The following is a 17,716-nucleotide window of genomic DNA, read 5'->3' as shown; positions in this document are numbered from 1 at the left end:
ATAGATCGTTAGTTCGTGATATCGATAAAACGTGATCTGGTATATTCAGATATAATCCGTTATCTCTCGTGCATCATCATGTCCTTTCGTGCTTTATCTTGCCTTTATATATCGTGCTTATCAGTTGAGGCTTGGACTCTCACGAAAAAAGCACAAGTTTGTCGTGCCGCAAAACTAAGCACGCGCTCCTCTCTAGTAAGCAATGTGGGAAGGTGGCAGGTGGCAGGTGACAGGGGCGGCTGTCCCAGTTTGGTTGCTCATACGACACGTTGCACATTTGTAGGCGCATTTATTATGCACGTCAGCACGCCAAAAGGTAAACCTAGGAGGAGAAGCAAGCAAGGGAGCAGGAGCGGAGAGGCGGAGGAGTGGAAACCATGCATGTGGTCTGCTACCCACTTTGGCATTTTCGTCTAAATTGTGGTTGTCGCTCGCACAAAGTAAATAAGATTAATTACAGCCCAGGCGCAAATTGAATTATCAAGCAGCGAGCGAGGTGCAGATGGGCAGAGGAAAGCTTTTAATTTAAAAGACGACCCAAAGTGTCAACTACCTTAAAATGATAATGATATTGATGCTAATGCTAATGCTGATGCTAATGCAGTTGCTAATGCCAATGCATAAGGCCCTAAATAATTAGCTGACAACGACTTATTGGCCTGTTAGCCCGACACAAACGGCTTGACAACTTCACAATGGACGTGTGCCGTATGTGGGCTATGAAATTTGTTGGCCAGAAGTACCTGTCATATAAAATGGCACCTTAAGGACACAATGCTGTGATACGAAGAGAGAGGAGGGAAAGTGACAGAGACAGCTTTATCGGGGCACGCATAAAAGGCACATTTAATGCCATAAAAATGCGAGTATATAACAAGAGGAGGCTTCTGTTGCCTGGAATTTTGAGCTTCCCGTATTCGGGCTAAAAGCGCAACGCACACAATTTCGCCCCTTGACCCGCTCGCCCCACTGCCTCGACGACCCCGCCGCACAAACACTCAACTTGCCCCATGCTGCTGTTGCTGTTGCTTCTCGTTGGCATTTTCATCAACAACGCACAAGTTCGCGCTTAACGTCAATTGTTGACGTTAAACCAAAGCGTCAGTGTGAAATACTTTTTCATGCCGCATTACCCGCGGCCCACACCCGCCCGTCTGCCGCCCACAGTTCACTCAAGCTTTAAGCTGGAAAAGCGGGCCAACTGCTTGGCACTTGAGCCAGCATATCATATGGCATACATGCGCACATATGACAAGTTTGAGACTCCTTGAGATGCTAGGCCCAGGGCGGAGACATGCCGCGTGAGTGCCAAACGGATTGGCCAAGCGGAGGCAGTGCAAAATGAAGCCGACAAGCGAAATCCCAGCGGCAACGACACGCACAATAATAACAATACAATAGAACGTAAAGGAAACGACTAGCGGAATACCCTGTAAGTGCCAAGCCAATTATTATTTAAAATTAAGAATGCACGTATTTACGAGTCCATTCAAGCTATTAATCTATATATAGTTGGTGGGTAGTTTTCGGCCCTACTCGTGGCATATTTTGTGCTTCCAATTGTTGATATGACTTTTTCACCCATTTCCCGCCCGTTTTAAATACCAATCCACCCGTACTATCTTGAAATCAACGTCTTAACTTATATTTTACGTAAATTTTTGCAAATAAGTTTAAACGCGACTTAAATAATTTTTCATAAAGATCCTTGGGAAATGTATCTAAACCTGAAAGTTCAACCAGCAAATCTCTGACCTCCATTTTCCACAAGAAGTAGTGGATTTTCCGAAAAGTGTGAAACACTTTTAATATAATATTATGGTTTGGGACCGATTTGAAAATAATGTTGCCAGATTTAGATGCCAAATTGATTTTCACAATTAATTTAAAATTTACACACGAGTTATGGGGTTAAGCAATTTTAAACTATATCTATATAGGATATTTGAGGGTACTATTTTTCGTGTAAAAAAGTATAAACAGTTTTATATACTTCAAGGTACTCCGCCTTTGTAGCTAGTCAGGATTTCGGAAAAGCAGGAACTGAAAACACCATAGACCGAGATTGTAGGGAAAAGTAAGGTAGAAGGTTTGCCGATTTCGATAGCAGCCGCTTCTTAGGACTTATCGAACCCATAAAGTTTGAAATTAGGCGAAAGACCTATCTGACATGCACTCATGCAGGTTCTGTAAAGGGGAACAAGAGACATAAGAATACCCTGTAGACATGGACCTGAATAGATGAAGGACTCATTAGAGTTCCTCTACGGGGTTAGGGCAAATTACATTAAATAAAAAGAGATTAGCAGCAGTAACTGAATTTTAATTATATTCAACGATATATTCTGTCAATTAGTAAGAACTGGGCCGAGTCTTAGTCTATGAATGTCTCAATTTCTTCCAATTTCGCTTGCCATGCATGCCCCTCGCATGAATCTATTTCAAAGGATATATAAACATAACAACAAAATCGTCGACAGTTTGCTGTAGACACCCACAGTTTAAACATACGCACATCAGGTCATAAATAAACTAAAAGCCACATACAGCGACAGACACCCACACACACACACCCACACACACACACCCACACACACACGCACAACAGCAGACACAACATTTGATGGCATCTTTTTGTAGTATTTTTATTTAGGCAAGGATTTTCTCTTCTACGTTTTTTTTTCGGGAATCTTAATCGCATGGCCTGCAATTGTGTATTAGGCTGATATTCAGTTACGTCTGTGGGGGGGTTGGGAGAGGGAGGGGGTTAGTGGGCAAAGGGAGGGGTGCGCAGTGTGCTGAAATGTTTGCGCAAAAAGGATTTCAACTTTAGCCGCACTTGACAAATGGTGCAGCATTACAAAATACACACACGCCCCCCCCCTACACACACACACACACAAATAAAATCAGTAAACACTATCGCAGGACCTCGGCTCGGTGTGAACCCTGCCAAGTGGCATGCTCCCTTGTGGGCGTGTTTCCATTTTGATTAGACGCAGGACACGATTCGCATTGCGCCTTGCTGATTTGTACAACATATCCGTTTTAGTAGTTGCCATTTCTATAGTATTTTGTCGCCCACCCGTTTTCCCATTTCGCTTGGCTTTTTTTTTCGTGGTTTTTCACAGGACCTGTTCTGTCCTGTCCTGGTCGGCTGCCTGCGAATTTGCCACTTAACCTTTCTTTATGACCGCATTAAATCTTTGCCAGCTACTTAGTCGCACACATTTCGCCCTCCCAAAAAAAAAAAAAGAAATGGCGCCTTTGATTTCCACTTTCGGTCCCGGAACCTGGCACAGACTATCTTCATCTCCGGTTCGTGTTAAATTATTCAAAAGCCTTTAGCCAAAATAAAAGTTGGCGAGTTACATCCTTTCGCCATCTGATACAGATTCTCGCACTCATTTGAATTTATTGCCTTGCCGTGTGTGTGTTGTGTTGGGCGTGTTTTATTTTTGGGGCAGCCTCTGTCAAATTGTCCCTGGGGCGCAATATGTTGCCTGTTGTCCCTCTTTAAGGAACAGTTGTCGGCAATTGTAATTAGAGCAAGTGCCTTCGGACTGTCGCTCATTAATTTAAATAGTGCATAGCTGGCGCATCTGTTAATGGTCACAACTGACCCTTAGAATTTACCGTTTGTAGTCATTAGGCTCCAAATGGAGCTCCGTTGGGCCTTGTATGTTTATAGACTATTATTCTACTACAATGGATTTCTGCAGTATTGCAGCAAAGTAGTAGAAAAATGAGATAATCTTAGAATTATTCTGTAACTATTTTCTAGTCTCATGCTATGACTTTTACGTATACTTAACAATTACAAATCAATCTGAACTGTCTCATTTAGATCTCCGGGTTGTGAGCTGTTCTTGCTTCTTAGCTGTAAACTATCCACCTTACTTTCATAATTGAACCTTCCTTCGCGTAAAACAATACTACGCTTGGGATTTCAACTAATCTTTGTTAGAAAACCTTGAAGCTTTGGCCATGGGCTTAGAAAATATATATAGGTATCCCCAACATTAGCCTGATTTTTGAACCAGCATATTCCCTTTTCAGTTGTTTTCACAGAAACTTAAGCTAGAATTTAATTTGTTTAAGAAAATTGGCTACTTGGCTCTTGAATTAGATAATACAACACATCCATACACTAGCCTGCGATTTGAACCAGCATTTTCCCTTGCCTGTTACTAAATGCTACAAAAACCTTTACCTAGAAATTGCAATATAGCACATATTGATAAAGTATGGTTACGAAGGCAGTTGGCTTATTCATTGCTGCGCTTCTGTGCACTAGTTTGGGATTCGAACCAGCATTTTTTCTTGTCAGTTAACTGAATGCCATAAAAATTTTACCAAGAAAATGCGATAGCTATGTATTAAGCCTAAAAGCTATCCACCTAACCTATTTAAAAATATGTGGGCCTTTGTCTATGCTACTACATTGGGCTGGGATTTGAATCAGCGTTTTCTCTTGTTAGTTATCTGAATAATGTAGAAACCTTACCTAGAAGTTGTAGTATAAGACATTGCTAGAAACTATCAACTTTTGGCGACACACTAATACACAATACATACACTAGTCTAGGATTCGAACCAGCGCTTTTCTTTGCAGTTGGCTGATTGATTAAGTCACTTGGTCAGCTCATTTAGTGAGGACTGCAACCCTAACCAGCATTAGACCTTTAGCCCAATATTTGGGCTCGTGGCTAACGTGTTCGCATTTAGAGTCCTTTGAGTTTGGTACGTGTGCTAATGATTGTTGTGCTGTGCGAGTCCCAAATGCATCGATGCATTTATGATGCAAATGAGCCTCTGATTGTGATTGTGTGCTTAACTCGCCAGCTATTTGGTGTTTCTGCTCTCTCTCTCTCTCTCTCTGTGTGTGTGTTTGGCAATCAACTTTGGCCACATTCGCAATTGGGCACTTTGCATGTGTTTGTGAAACACTTTTGCAATTGGGTCTAACCCGCCTGGTTGAGAATATGGAAATTTTTGTTGCCTGGCGCGATTTGTTATACCCTGTAAACAGGGCGCATAAGAGGCGTATGTTTCGTTAGGTGAATTGGGCTACTAAAATAGCTATAGGGTATGCGTTAGACTAACACAATTTCTCTAGTTCTATGCTTGCTTTATTGCAGCGCCATTGTTTGAGTTGGGTTTCGTTTCATTTCAACCGCGCGGCTTTTAAGTTTTACTCCAAGCGATTCGCGCGGAAATTTGCATTAGAAAGAGCTGCGCTTTTCCAACCTTTCATTTGTGTGCTGCATTTGCCCCGACACCACAGAGGGCGAAAATGTGCGCCACTTCAGAAATGCTGAATAAATGATTAAGTAAATGAATAACTATATGAATTATTGAGGAGACTATATTGCCTTTATTTGAGAGCTGAGTTTCTCTGTTTATTCTCTTTGTGATTTTTTCGGCGGATTATATAAAGTTGTTGAATCAGCATAATTGAGCGGATCTTAGCTGCTTTAATAATGTGAAAGTCTTTGGGTTATGCTTAAACAAGCGAAATCCCAAATAAAGCATTCAAAATCCCTTGAATGCAGAATCAAAAAGAAAAAAAAAAACTAAATGCGCTCTGTCAAATGCAAAGTTCTTGTTCAGTGACAATTTGCCCTTCAACAATGAAAATGCTGGAAAAACAATGAAGTACAGTTTTGAGCGCATAGCCGCAGTTTGAATACCCTTTGCCAAAAAGTTATATCTTTATATATTTATTCAGATAAAGGTCCTTTCTTATAAACCTATTCACTATCGACAGATTGTACATCTTGTTCGAGAACTTCGAGAACTCATACTGTACGACTTTCTCAGCAAGGGTATACAATAAACAGGCAATGCCCAGTTGTATTTGCTGTCGTGCTGTTCTCTGACACTGCAACGAGATCTGTTCATGACAGGACATTAGCCGCCGCACTAAATGCGGCTCTAACAGAATTGTTGACTGATTTACAAGCGCACAAAACAGGAAGCCTGAACGGGGCTTGTGTCGGGCTAAATTGTACTCACCACGCCAACGGAGAAATAATTGTTGATAATGTTATAGGGCACGGTGCAGTCCTTGTCCGATTGCACTTTGATGGGCTTTTGTGGCATGTTGCTGCTGCTGTGCATTGCGCCGATTGCTGTAGTTGTTGTGGGTGTTGTTGCCGTTGCTGCTGTTGCTGCTGTTGCTGCTGAGGGTGTTGTGGGTGTAATGGGTGTGTTGGGTGTTTGTGGCGTGCTGGGAACTTGACGTTGCATGTCCTGTTGCTGTTGCTCATCGTTGTTGTTGTTGTTGTTGTTGCTGTTGCTGTTGCTGCTGCTGTCGGACAAATTCAACGACAATGTAATTTGCTGCTTAACGTTGTTGCACTGCCGCTTATTGCTCTGACTATTATGCTCATCGCTTTGATTGTGCTCAAATGCGACAGCTTCCGTTGCCGCCTCCGCAACTGCTGCAGCAGCTGCTGCTGTTTCCGCTGCCAACTTTAGCTGCTGTTGCTTGTGCTGCAGCAGCAGCGTCTCGAGCGATTGCTTCTCAGTTGCGTCTGTTCGGGTTAGCGGCAGTTGCACGCTGGCCACCTCCGGCTGGCTGTGACACGTTGTGGCAGCCAGCTCTGGCTGGTTGGTGGTGTTGATGCTGCCACTTGAGCTGCTCGTGTTGCTGGCCCCGCTGCTGCTGCTGCTGCCGCTCATTGTGGCAGTTAATGTTTTCTGCATGCGTCGCGTTTCGAATGTGGACATTGAAATGCTCTTGGTGGTTGTGCTGGTGCGCTCGCCAGTTTCAGCTCCAGCTGCAACTGCACTCCCTTGTTCGTGTCCCTTTGCCAGAGTCCTTGTCATATCCTGCGAGTATTCTGTCCTCGTTGTTGTCGTTGTGGCCATCATAATCGATGTGGCAGACGCAGCCGCAGTTGGCGCCGCCTGTTTGCCAGCTGACATGTTGTCGGCACTGCAACTGCTGCTCATGAGGTTTTGCCGCTGGATTTCCTCGAAACGTTCGATCAGCGATTTGTCGACCACAACGCTTTGCGACAATTCAATCACCTTCTGCATGTTTGAGTGCAGCGTTACCTGCGAATAGTCGAACACACACGCACACACAGTTAGTCAGGCTGCAGCTAAAATTGGTTTGTGCGTAATCGGTTTTCGGTTTCAACTCGACTGGGCTGGCCCAAACCGCAAACACGATGGTTCAAACTACAGGCTACGAAAACTTTGCACGATAATTGCATTTTTCTGGCTGTGCCTCGGTCTGCTTGGCAACTTTTCCTTTTAACTACACAATAGGGCTGCCAAACGTATCTGAGGCGAACCCATTCGCAAACGGATTCCCTGTTTAGTTTTCACTTGAATTGTTTTGTTAAATGAATGTTTTGGAAGGTTTATTGCATGAATCGAACTATCGACTTTTCTTTGGGATTTTCAGCCCTGGTTTTAAATTGAACCACGGATTTCTTTTCGGGTTTATTGCCCTAGTTACCAGTTTATCAGTTGTGCAAAAGGCAGGGAATCAGTTCGTACTGTGATTCGAAGCAGCGACTTTTATTAGGTTTATTAATGGTTCTTAAGGCGAAGAGTCTGGGCGAATCGTGAGTCGAACTAGCGACTCACTTTTTTGATTTTGCAGTCCTGGTTGTCAATTTGTCAGTTGCATGCAAGGAAGTTGATTCGAAGTGTTAATTGAACCAGCTGTCAGTTGGGCACGGAATCAGTTCAAAGCGTGAATTCAGTTAGCGACGTTTTCAGGTATGAAGCCCTGCTTGTAAATTTTTCAATCGGCATGAACTTTGTTCAAGCCGTTAGTTGAACCAGTGACTTCTTTTTAGGGTTTGCACTACTAGTTGTCAGTTAATCAATCGTATATGTATGAAGCATAAAATTTCTTTAGCTAGCTTAAAGTCTCATACAAAAAACAACTACCTTGCAGCAGTTATAATTAGTTCTTAATTTTCTACGCGAATCGCTCACCTTTGGGCGCAGCTCTTCAACTGTTAATGGCGTGTTGGTTACCTCGATGCTCCATCGATCCAGCATTACGGTGGAGGCGCGTTTAATCTTGTCCATTAGTTTGGGTATATTTTCGCCTTCATAGCCGCCGCCCCAGCGCAGGCAACGGGCCAAATCGTTGCCAGTTCCTAAAGGTATTACCCCAATGGCGGGCTGTGTGGCCAGCTCGATGGTATCTGTGGATGTGGCATGGTTATAAAATTTACTGGCATTTAGATTTTGTTGCTGCATGGCATTGCTTACCCATGGCCTCGAGCACCCAGCCAACGGTGCCGTCGCCGCCGCAGCAGATGACTTTGAAGTTGGGCAGGTCCTTAAAGAGCGTAAGTCCTGCCAAAAATAAAGAATTTGCATTTAATGCGAAATCGTGAGCAAAAATAAGACGCTCAACGCACCTTCCTTGGGCCCACCCTTGGACAGATCGTACACCTGCCTGGGATTGAGCATATATTGAAACTTGCGCAATATACGATCGCCTTGGCGACCTCCGCTCTTCGGATTGACAAACACCAGCAGCGGGCAGCTCAGCTCATCCGGCGGCGTTATTTGAAAATGCGTTGCCTGGTGATGATGATGATGCATATGTGATTTCTATAGAAGGTTTTGTTTCGTTTTTTTGTTGCAATTGGGTCAATTTTGATGGGCAGGGTGTGTGTTTGTTTTCATGGTTTGGTAGCAGGGACAAGCAAATACAAGTTACAGCAAGCGGCGTGCGTATTTGAATTTGGAAATGGATAAGTAGAATTTTGCCAATTAATTGGATGGATAGTTGCGTCACAATTCAATTTATACACAGATATCCAACTCACTTTGTGCGCCTGATTAACTGAACGCTGGCGATCCAAGACGGCGGGACAGATGGCAGTCGGTGGCACAATCAGTTCCGCATATTCGCCCAGTGTGCACTCCTTCTTCACGGACGAGGCGCAGCGATTATGCAGCTACAGAAGGCGAGGCAGTGAGAGAAAGAGAGAGAGAGAGAGAGAGAGGGAGATATGAAAGAGCAGAGTTTAAGAGCTTTTCTATCAAATTAACCAAAGACCTAAAGCCTAAAAATCTGACTCATAAAAACTTGGCGCTCTTTAATTCAATTTATACTTCGCGGCCTGAGCTGGCCGGGCAGGCCGGGCGTATACGTATTTATTTGACGAGCCCAACGTACGCTCGCTTAAGCGCTTTAATTGAATCCGATTAAAAGTTTGTTAGCGCCTGCCCCCAAAAAAAAACTGTTAAATGAGATTAAAGCGCGTTTTTTTGTGCTGCTCATTTGGATATACCTTTATAGAGGGTATTACTGAAATGTGTAGCGCATCGAAGGGAATATTCTTTCCGTCTAGTCTCTAAGTCTTATCTTCTTGAAGCTTTGCATGGGGCCGTCTTTCTGTTGCACGCAGTAGATCCTATCCTAGTGGTTGGGACCACTATATCGTATACCTGCCATAGGAACAGTCGGTCGAAAAGTAGGTTCTTCTATTATAACATTTTTGTTTTCCAAAATATTTTCATCCGATTCAGTATTTATTAGCTTAACTATTCTCACATATCCACAACAGGCAAATATCTGCAAAGTTATAAAATTTGCGGCGTGTCAAAGATATCTCTACTTTCTTGTTTTTTTTTTTCTTTTTTTTTTTAATTTGGTTTCTCATATATTTCGAAGACTAGCTACTTCTCATTTTCTGGTGCCATAGTCATTAAAGTGAGCAACATAATTTTTGTGGCACGTATGAAGTTTGATGCCACACGTTGCACACTAAATGCTGGCAAAATGCGAATGCAAATACGAAAAGCATTCCTGATGTTATCAGAGAAAGCAGGATAGAGAGATGGAGAGGGAGAGAAATCTGGTGCAAGCTCTTGTGGCAAGTTTGTGGCACTGCTCGGCAATTATTGACTGTTGCCGCTGCTGGCAACATTTAGCTTACGAAATATTTACAATTGCAGCATTTGAGTGCAAAGTTTCTTGGAGCTTGCAGCATCTATTGCTGTTGTTTCTGCTGCTGAGATAACGAATTCAGAATTATCTCGACGGCTGCACTTGTCAAAGTCGAGTCTAGACAAAGTTGTTTCTGCCACTGGCAGAACACGAGGCGTCGATAAAGCTGCTGTGTGTGTGTGTGTGTGGCACAGCCACGGGTGCTGTGGCATGCAGCAGCATAATTTCTTTGAGACGTGACAATTCGCCAGACGTAACGATGCCAAAAACTGAACCGAGTGCAACCCAAATTTACAGCTGCAAATGTGTGTGCTGGTTAAAATCACATCCGCTTAACAAGTTCTTGCTTGTGTCAAAACAAATAGCAGCTATCGACAGAGACCTGGCACTGAGTGGCAGTCGCTGTGGCTTGTGTTGATCAAAATAATTGAAATACTCGGTATTGGGAGACAAAAATGCCGGGCTTGTGCACACACTGGAATGTCGCAGTCTCTCGAGTCGGTAACTGTCTTGTTAAATAAATGCTTTGAAGTATAAAAATGCCAGCAGCAACACTTGGTGTCGTCCCATCCGATAAAAATGCCAACAATTTTACTTTACTTTTTTCACTTATTTTAAATATGTGAAATGCAACTTTGATTCGACTCGATACACTTTCAGTCCAAAGTATTACAAACTAAAACTAGAAGAAACTACACCCTGGTTAAGTGAAGTATGTTAAAATGCTAGGGATTAATATCACATATTTTTCAACGTTTCAACGTTTCACATATTTTTACATAATGAGCAAATACTTGCAAGTAATTGCTTATCTGTGCATGATATTCATGTGCTTGAGACTTACCATCATATGACACCAGCGACAGGTGAGTCCTGTGATGCCATGGTATGCCTTAATGCGTTTGCGGCACTTGGAGCAGCGACCGTAGCAGTTGCCCTCGACCCAATGATGCAACAGATCTGCGCCGCATTTCGGCTTCTTCGATTTCACGTAGGTGGTGATGCAAGAGGCAGGCGCATGTTGCACACATCGCTCATGCACGGTGTACTTGCAAACTAAACACACCAGATAATTGAAATAGAAATATAATATTTAATTAAAAAAAGAATATATGCAACAGAGTGAGAAACCATATTATTAGCTTCTGATGACTTTTGATATTAAAAGATAAGCATATAAATGTAATTTCCGATACGGCTGATGGCATCAAGAGCAGCCATTTATTTACACGCTCGATACTTACGGACACAGCAGAGTCCTTTCTTGCCAAGACCGACTAACATATTTAGGCAGAGATTGCAGTACGCCGGCTTGCTAAAGTGCTTCAGGCGCCACACGTGTATGCCATCCTCCTTGAGTGTGGTGCTGTCGACGCCTGCAATGCACAGACAGAGAATGGGGAAGAGACGAGCAAGTAAGGGGGTTATAGAGTTGATATATCATTGGAGCTAGCATAAAACACAGAGCTTGGCACTCTTGCATACGTGCAGCATGCAAAAATGCCCACGCTTACTTATATTTTCCCTAGCTTTTTTTCTTTCTACCCATTTTTTTTTCTCTATTTTTTGACTGTGTGTACCTGGTGCAAATGACTTGATTATTGAGTCAGCCAATGCAGGCAGAAAGGCGACAGACTGACAGACAGACAGACAGGAATTGAGGCAGTGAGGCGGTAAATGCATTGAAAGCTTCACAGCCACTTGGCTGTAGTAGTTCACACTCACCGAGTAGGACGAGAAGCGGTATGGTTGTCATGCCGCCACGTTGCCACTCATCCAAGGACACCGTGCCGTCGGCGTCATAGTCAATTTCAACCATCATATCTTGCAGTATCTGTAAGGTAAAAAAGATTGTGTAGAGCGTGTTTAAAATGGCTTTGGGTAGAACCGCCTGTAAGACTTTCTGATTGACGTTCTGTGGCCGCCAAAGCGGAGAGTGCTGAGGTAATTTAACCCAGGTGATTTTACCTGGAAGCGCCTCTGACTTTCGCCTTTTGACTTTGGCTGCAGCTGCAGGCTGTGTTCGTGGAAAGCCAGCAGCCCGTTACCCAAATACGATTGTCTGCTCAAAAGTACGCATAAAATGTATGACCACGAATTTTGCGTATGTTCGTATATTGTGGTTTTTCTTAGAATTCTGTAAGTGCTTTTCTGTTGCCTGCGAACATATATCATATCTCTACCATAATACGATAAAATGCACTGCAGACAATAATTGTGCAATGCGGCGTATGCGCGATATCAATAGTACACTTGAGTTGACCCTACACAAATCACCGGATATTAAAGTGTCGCCATCTTGCAGTGCCATAGCATTTAGGTTTTGTCCGTCTCTGACTGGCCATGACTATTTGCAAATTGACTCTTTTATTGTGGCACATAAAGTTGAGCTTACACTTTTATGTATGTTACTCGAAATAACCTTGGTTAAATTAAGAAAATATTTGTTGATGTTTTTTTTTTATTAGTACTGGGCAGAGCTGCGTGTATTGTTTCGGTAAATCACCCGCATAAATATATAGTAGCAACAAGTAAAGATACCAATTTCACTGCATACTTTCGGGTTAGGAATTCAGGAATTAAAGCAACACTTGCAATAGGATGTAAAATGCGTACATTTTATTGCATACTTTTGTGCTTGATAATCAAATAGGGTGTTAAATTGCAAGGGAAATATTGCGCAACTGCAGCTATATGGGCTCATCAAAGAATTCAGGGCTTGTAAAAAAAACAAAAAATGCTTGATTAACAAGGAGGTCTGCTTTTCAATGTGATTCAATGGACGCAAGCTAGGCCAGCCATTCGGGCATTGCTGCAGGGCAAACGAGCGCCTTAAGTATTTGTTCTGTAAGTTTTTAATGGGAATTGCCAATTGCTTCTGTATATATTAGGTTTGCTTGGCTTTGCTTTTCCCTCAATGCGAAATCAAAGGGGAGCTTTTCCAGGAATCAATTCACTGCGCCGAGAGAAATGTTCAATATCCGGTAGCATTCGTAATGCGGCCAATCACTTTAATGTCCTGTTTGTCTCGTTGCTCCAACGGAAAATGCTGGCAGAGTTAAATTCGTATTTGTACAAGTTTTTCTTGTTTTGTACCATTCGCCTTTTTTGAAATTCATAAGGCTACAGAATTTATGAGGCATCCCTTACATTTTTTGGACTTTCGTTTGCTGTTTTTAACCGGAAATAAATTTCAGAATTATGCAATTCATTAAGGGTTTTGATTATTTCTGTTTCCAGTTGTGGCTGTGTCTGGGCCAACTCTTTTTCATTTTTGTTAACCAACGCACCCACCAAGAGTGCGGGGAGGGGGACAAAAGAATTTTGATTAAAATATTTTCTGTATCTGCTTAGAATTTAAAGTATGTAGCTCCCTCACGCGCAGTTTAGCTGTATCCATAAACTCATCATGGAAATGGAAATGCTGCCTTATCCGTAGCGTGGCCCGCTCCCCTTGTTCCCCAACCCGTGCTGGTCGTCGCCTTCATGGCCCGGGGGTATTTTGTTAATTGAGTTTTGTGACGCTTTGACTTTATTTGTGGTCGCCAAATGGCTACCAACATTTTTTCTTCTTTGTCCTCGTTTTTTAAGTTCTTCGACAAGTTGAGCGATTACTTCAAGCTATTTCATTTTTACCATGTCTTATGCGCCCTCAACTAGATATAAATGGAATGTGCACAAGGACACACGGGCATATGATAGTCGGCCGTTTCGACTTGACTCGACTCGACTCGACTCGCCTCGACTATTATGACCCAACTTGTTGTTGCCATGGTTTTTTACTTTTTCCATTTGTTTTTGTGGAAACTATTAAGTCTGTTCAGCTAGCGGTTGAGACGAATGAACGAATGACTAGGTACTCGAAATCGTAAGACAATAAAATGAAATTAATTTCGAGTGCTTTTCGTTCGCCTTCCGGCACCAAAATGCTCGTAAGTAATTGGAAAAGTATTGGAAAGCCACAGTACTATCGGTTATTGAGAGAAGCAATCACTGCGATTGATGATTGACCTCTTGTACTTTTGTGTGTATAATAAGCCGAATTGTTCAGGCATTGATTGTAGTAATGATTGTTAAATGCTGAAGCGTTTAAGCTGCACTTAAAAATTGTGTATGTCAACTTGAACACTCACCGGACGCAGCTCACTGACATCCCAGCCGAGATATTCGGCAACGGCCATCATCTGATTAACAATGGCATCCATTTCGGCGGTGTCCAGTACGCCATTACTGTCCGTATCGTATAGCCGGAACATGACTGTTGTGAATAAATGATTGAGAGAGTGAACGGAATGAATGGAACAAAAGGAGGGTAAGTGCATGCTGCGCCACAATTTCACTTACATTCGAGCTTGTCCTCCGGCCGGCCGGCCTCAAGCAGTGATAAATAGCAAACGACATCCTTCAGCGGGACCTTAAGTGTCAAAGGATCAAAGTGCGAGAGTTTTCGTGTCAGCAGCTTAATGTCAGCTGCAAGTAAGCGAGCAATGTGTTCAAGATTAAAGTGCATTCTTGAACTCCTGAAAAGCCCAAGCTGATATAATTAATAATTCAAGTTTCCGGCTTCAGGCCGGATTTCCACTTTAAGTTTTTTTTTCGTGAAGTGAACCTTAAAACAACCGAAATCCGAACTGTGCCATGTTACTTTAAAGAACGCTCATAAAAACAGATTAATGAAGACTCGACCCCTTGGACCCCAACTATATATATATATATATATTGGATGGTTATTGCTTTTAGTTTGCAACTTCTCTATGAGAATATCGGCGGCAATAATTTTTCGCAGGAAACAAGTGAAAGTTCCCGACTAGGGGATACCCTAAACTTTCTTTCTTCTCAAGGCAGGAAGCTGGTTCGAACCGAAGCATCTATCATTTTTTTCGTGTATTGCCGCTCTGATTGAGTGTAGTAATAAGCGTAATAAGTTGCCGGCAATATTCGCACTGAAAGCTTTCATGTGCTTTCTCAGCTATGTTCACTGCGATTTTACAGTGTGATGAGCAGTTGCTGTTGCAGTTGCTGTTGTTGTTGTTGCAGTTGCTGTTGCTGCTGTTGCAGTTGTCATTGATTGAGTGCCGGGCTGTTTATTGTTGCTGCCGTTGGCTATTGTTGCATGGTATCATGGTATCGTTGCAGCTGCAATTGACAGCTGCCTGCGTAAAGTTGGTCCTTGTTTGCTTTTCACTTTGACACTCATTATGCTTAATGTTGATTGCCACAATTTGACCCAAGAGCTTTTCAACTTTGCCATTTTGCTTTTAATAAACTTGCGACACAAAGCGAGCCAGAAAGTGAGAGAGGGAGAGTAGGAGAAGGCAGAGACAGGCAGTGCGCGTGGTTGGAATAACATTTTTTTTCATTTGGCAATTTTGCAATTTAACGCCAGTTCGCCAGAAACAAACCCAATCAAAATTTTCATCCAACTCTCATTAATGTGATCCTATGACCCAAACTTTGTTCATCATAACGAAAACCTCCACACACTCGCACATACACACACACACACACACTCGCATATAGCTGCCCCCAATTCCAGAGAATTTGTTTAGTATTCATTTATTTTTGAGTGCTCCTCTAGAGAATGTTGCTAATGACATTAATATCGATTTTCACAGCAACCCAAAGACATCTTTGAAACATCTCAGCTTTCACAATTTTTTCCTAATTTTTGTTATTTTTTTCTTCTGCTTGCTTTAAATACTTAACTAATTTAACAGCTGATACATTAGCAGGAGATACTCATAAGTAATACGAATACTTTGAGTCCTGTTAATTGGCTTAAGGCATTTCTAAGCGTGTTGGCTCACATTCTACTTAATTGTATTATGCTGGCGCTGTCGTGAGGGGGTCCTCTTATTGTGCCGCCATTTCAGCTAATTATGTTTACATTTCTATGAATATAGCGACTAGTTGCCAATAAATTAATATATATATATATATAGATATGTGCGTCGACTGCAGCTAAAACATTGGATAATATTTACATTTTGGATATCAATAACTAAATGAGACGCACGCACACACCCTCGAGCGGCTATTGTCTTTAGCTAGGGCAAACAGTTTGAGCTTGATAAATGCCTAAATTATGAACACCACTTATATATTTGCTATAAATAAATATATGTATATGCATAGATGAAGAAAATAACCATCCGGGTCAAAGAAACAAGCGGCAATGAATATATATGAGAGCATTGCAGTAGAACTGGTCACCTCTCGTTTGTTGGTTTGTTGCAAAATCACGTTTAGAAATTTCCACCCACAAGTGTGGAAAAAATGCGAATGAAACTTTATTGTTGACCATTCGATCGGCCCTAAAGACCCATCTTCAAAGAGTTCAAAAAAGTTCAGGTAGACGTAAGATGTCCACAGGCGGGAAGTGGACATACACATATACTATATATTAATATATGTATATGTATACGTGATCAATGGCAATGCATTTTGTTCAACTAATGCAATTTGCTAAGGTCCCAGCGAAATAATATCCAAGAATATATCTATATCTATATAAAGTGCCCCCGCATCTAAAAAGGAAAACCAAAGCAAAACTAATCCAATTAGCGCTTACAGCACCCATACACACACGCTCGCACACACACAGGAAGCCTATTCCATGTTTTACTTACTTAATATATAATGCTAATAGCAATGTGTCCCACACAAAAAAAAAAAAATAAAGAAGAGCCTGGTACTGTGCTCTCATTATTTGTTATTTGCCTTTAGCCGAACAGGACAAAGGACCAGAAAAAATGCCCCACAATTGCTGCTAAAATGCGTGAAACGACAGGCCCGAACAAAACGGCAGCGCGAAACAAAGGAAACAAAAAAAAAAATGAAATACAAAAAAAATATGTGAGAAAAGGAAGGAAAAACGAAAAAAATACGAAATGAAATTTACGTTCATTAATCATTCGTGCACATTTCAAACGAAGCGAAATGAATGAAAGCAAATGGCGAATAGCGAATGGGGAATGGCCACTGAAAAAGAAGAAGCAGTGGCAGCAAAGCACAGAAGCTGCACCAACCCAAGCCAGACAAATAACTTTTCGCAGCATACTTTTAGGCTGCTTTATGAGTGTGTGTGTGTGAGTGTGCGCGCGCGGCAATGAATGTTAATTTTACGCATTGGCGCAGCGCACTTCGTGGAAAATGCAAAAATGTTCTAATTGGGCGTTGATTTACGACTTGATCTGAGACAATGGCCTTGTTTGCCTCTGCTTAAGCTGCTGTTGCTTACCTTTTATACCCTGTCAAATGCTCGTTTGGGCATGTGGCATGCAAAACCAACTAAACTAACTTGGAAGTGTGCACGAATTTGTTATAATGAATAGCTCTTAAAGGGTGTCTCGTGACAACGACACCATATTTCCTTGCATACCCTATAATATCTCGTTTAGGCATGCGGACCAATTAATAATTGCAAGACCAATTACCAATTGGAAACATGAATACATTTCAAGTAACGAATAGCTATTAGATCGTATCACGTGTCTAGAAAGCGGCCAGCTTACCTAATATACCCTGTAATTTTGCATTTTCCCATGTGGTATGCACCTCTAACCATACTAAATCGGCAAATGGTCTGCACTTCGTTTAATGAATAGCTCTTACAGGGTATTTTGTGATAAGGCAGTCATCATTTGAGCATTTCCGCTTGTTTTTCTATGCCCGGCACTTCCGCTTCCGGTTGCGTTTCCTTTAGACCTTTGCCTTTAGACCTTGTTGTCGTTGTGCCTTTTCACTTTTCAGTTACGGTATTTGCCATTTTTACACAAT

At 42.1% G+C, this 17,716-nt stretch overlaps 2 protein-coding genes across 4 annotated transcripts in view; one reads left to right on the top strand and one right to left on the bottom strand.

Moving 5' to 3' along the window:
- The window catches only part of LOC6635884 (uncharacterized), a 94,773-nt gene that overhangs the window by 478 nt on the left and 76,579 nt on the right, over positions 1-17,716 (top strand). The window contains exon 2 of the mRNA XM_032436305.2: positions 284-1,432. The gene's annotated coding sequence lies outside the window, so the exon portion shown is untranslated. The remainder of the gene's footprint in view (positions 1-283; positions 1,433-17,716) is intronic.
- Positions 1-17,716, bottom strand: part of Dgk (diacyl glycerol kinase 1) — a 61,987-nt gene that overhangs the window by 1,567 nt on the left and 42,704 nt on the right. Inside the window, exons 8-17 of one of the 3 annotated variants that reach the window (XM_070209816.1) lie at positions 14,282-14,407; positions 14,071-14,195; positions 11,663-11,771; positions 11,182-11,313; positions 10,782-10,993; positions 8,811-8,942; positions 8,397-8,592; positions 8,245-8,331; positions 8,005-8,177; positions 6,019-7,065 (exon numbers count right to left, since the gene is read on the bottom strand). In XM_070209816.1, coding sequence (XP_070065917.1) covers positions 6,019-7,065; positions 8,005-8,177; positions 8,245-8,331; positions 8,397-8,592; positions 8,811-8,942; positions 10,782-10,993; positions 11,182-11,313; positions 11,663-11,771; positions 14,071-14,195; positions 14,282-14,407 — 2,339 coding nt within the window. Of the gene's footprint in view, positions 1-6,018; positions 7,066-7,962; positions 8,178-8,244; positions 8,332-8,396; positions 8,593-8,810; positions 8,943-10,781; positions 10,994-11,181; positions 11,314-11,662; positions 11,772-14,070; positions 14,196-14,281; positions 14,408-17,716 lie in introns of all 3 variants that reach the window. The other 2 variants (XM_002059323.4, XM_015168811.3) reach the window with 2 other exon arrangements.

This window comes from Drosophila virilis, chromosome 5 (genome assembly GCF_030788295.1).
Source record: "Drosophila virilis strain 15010-1051.87 chromosome 5, Dvir_AGI_RSII-ME, whole genome shotgun sequence".
NCBI classification, from domain to species: Eukaryota; Metazoa; Arthropoda; class Insecta; order Diptera; family Drosophilidae; genus Drosophila; species Drosophila virilis.
This window is presented reverse-complemented; position numbering and strand designations above follow the sequence as displayed.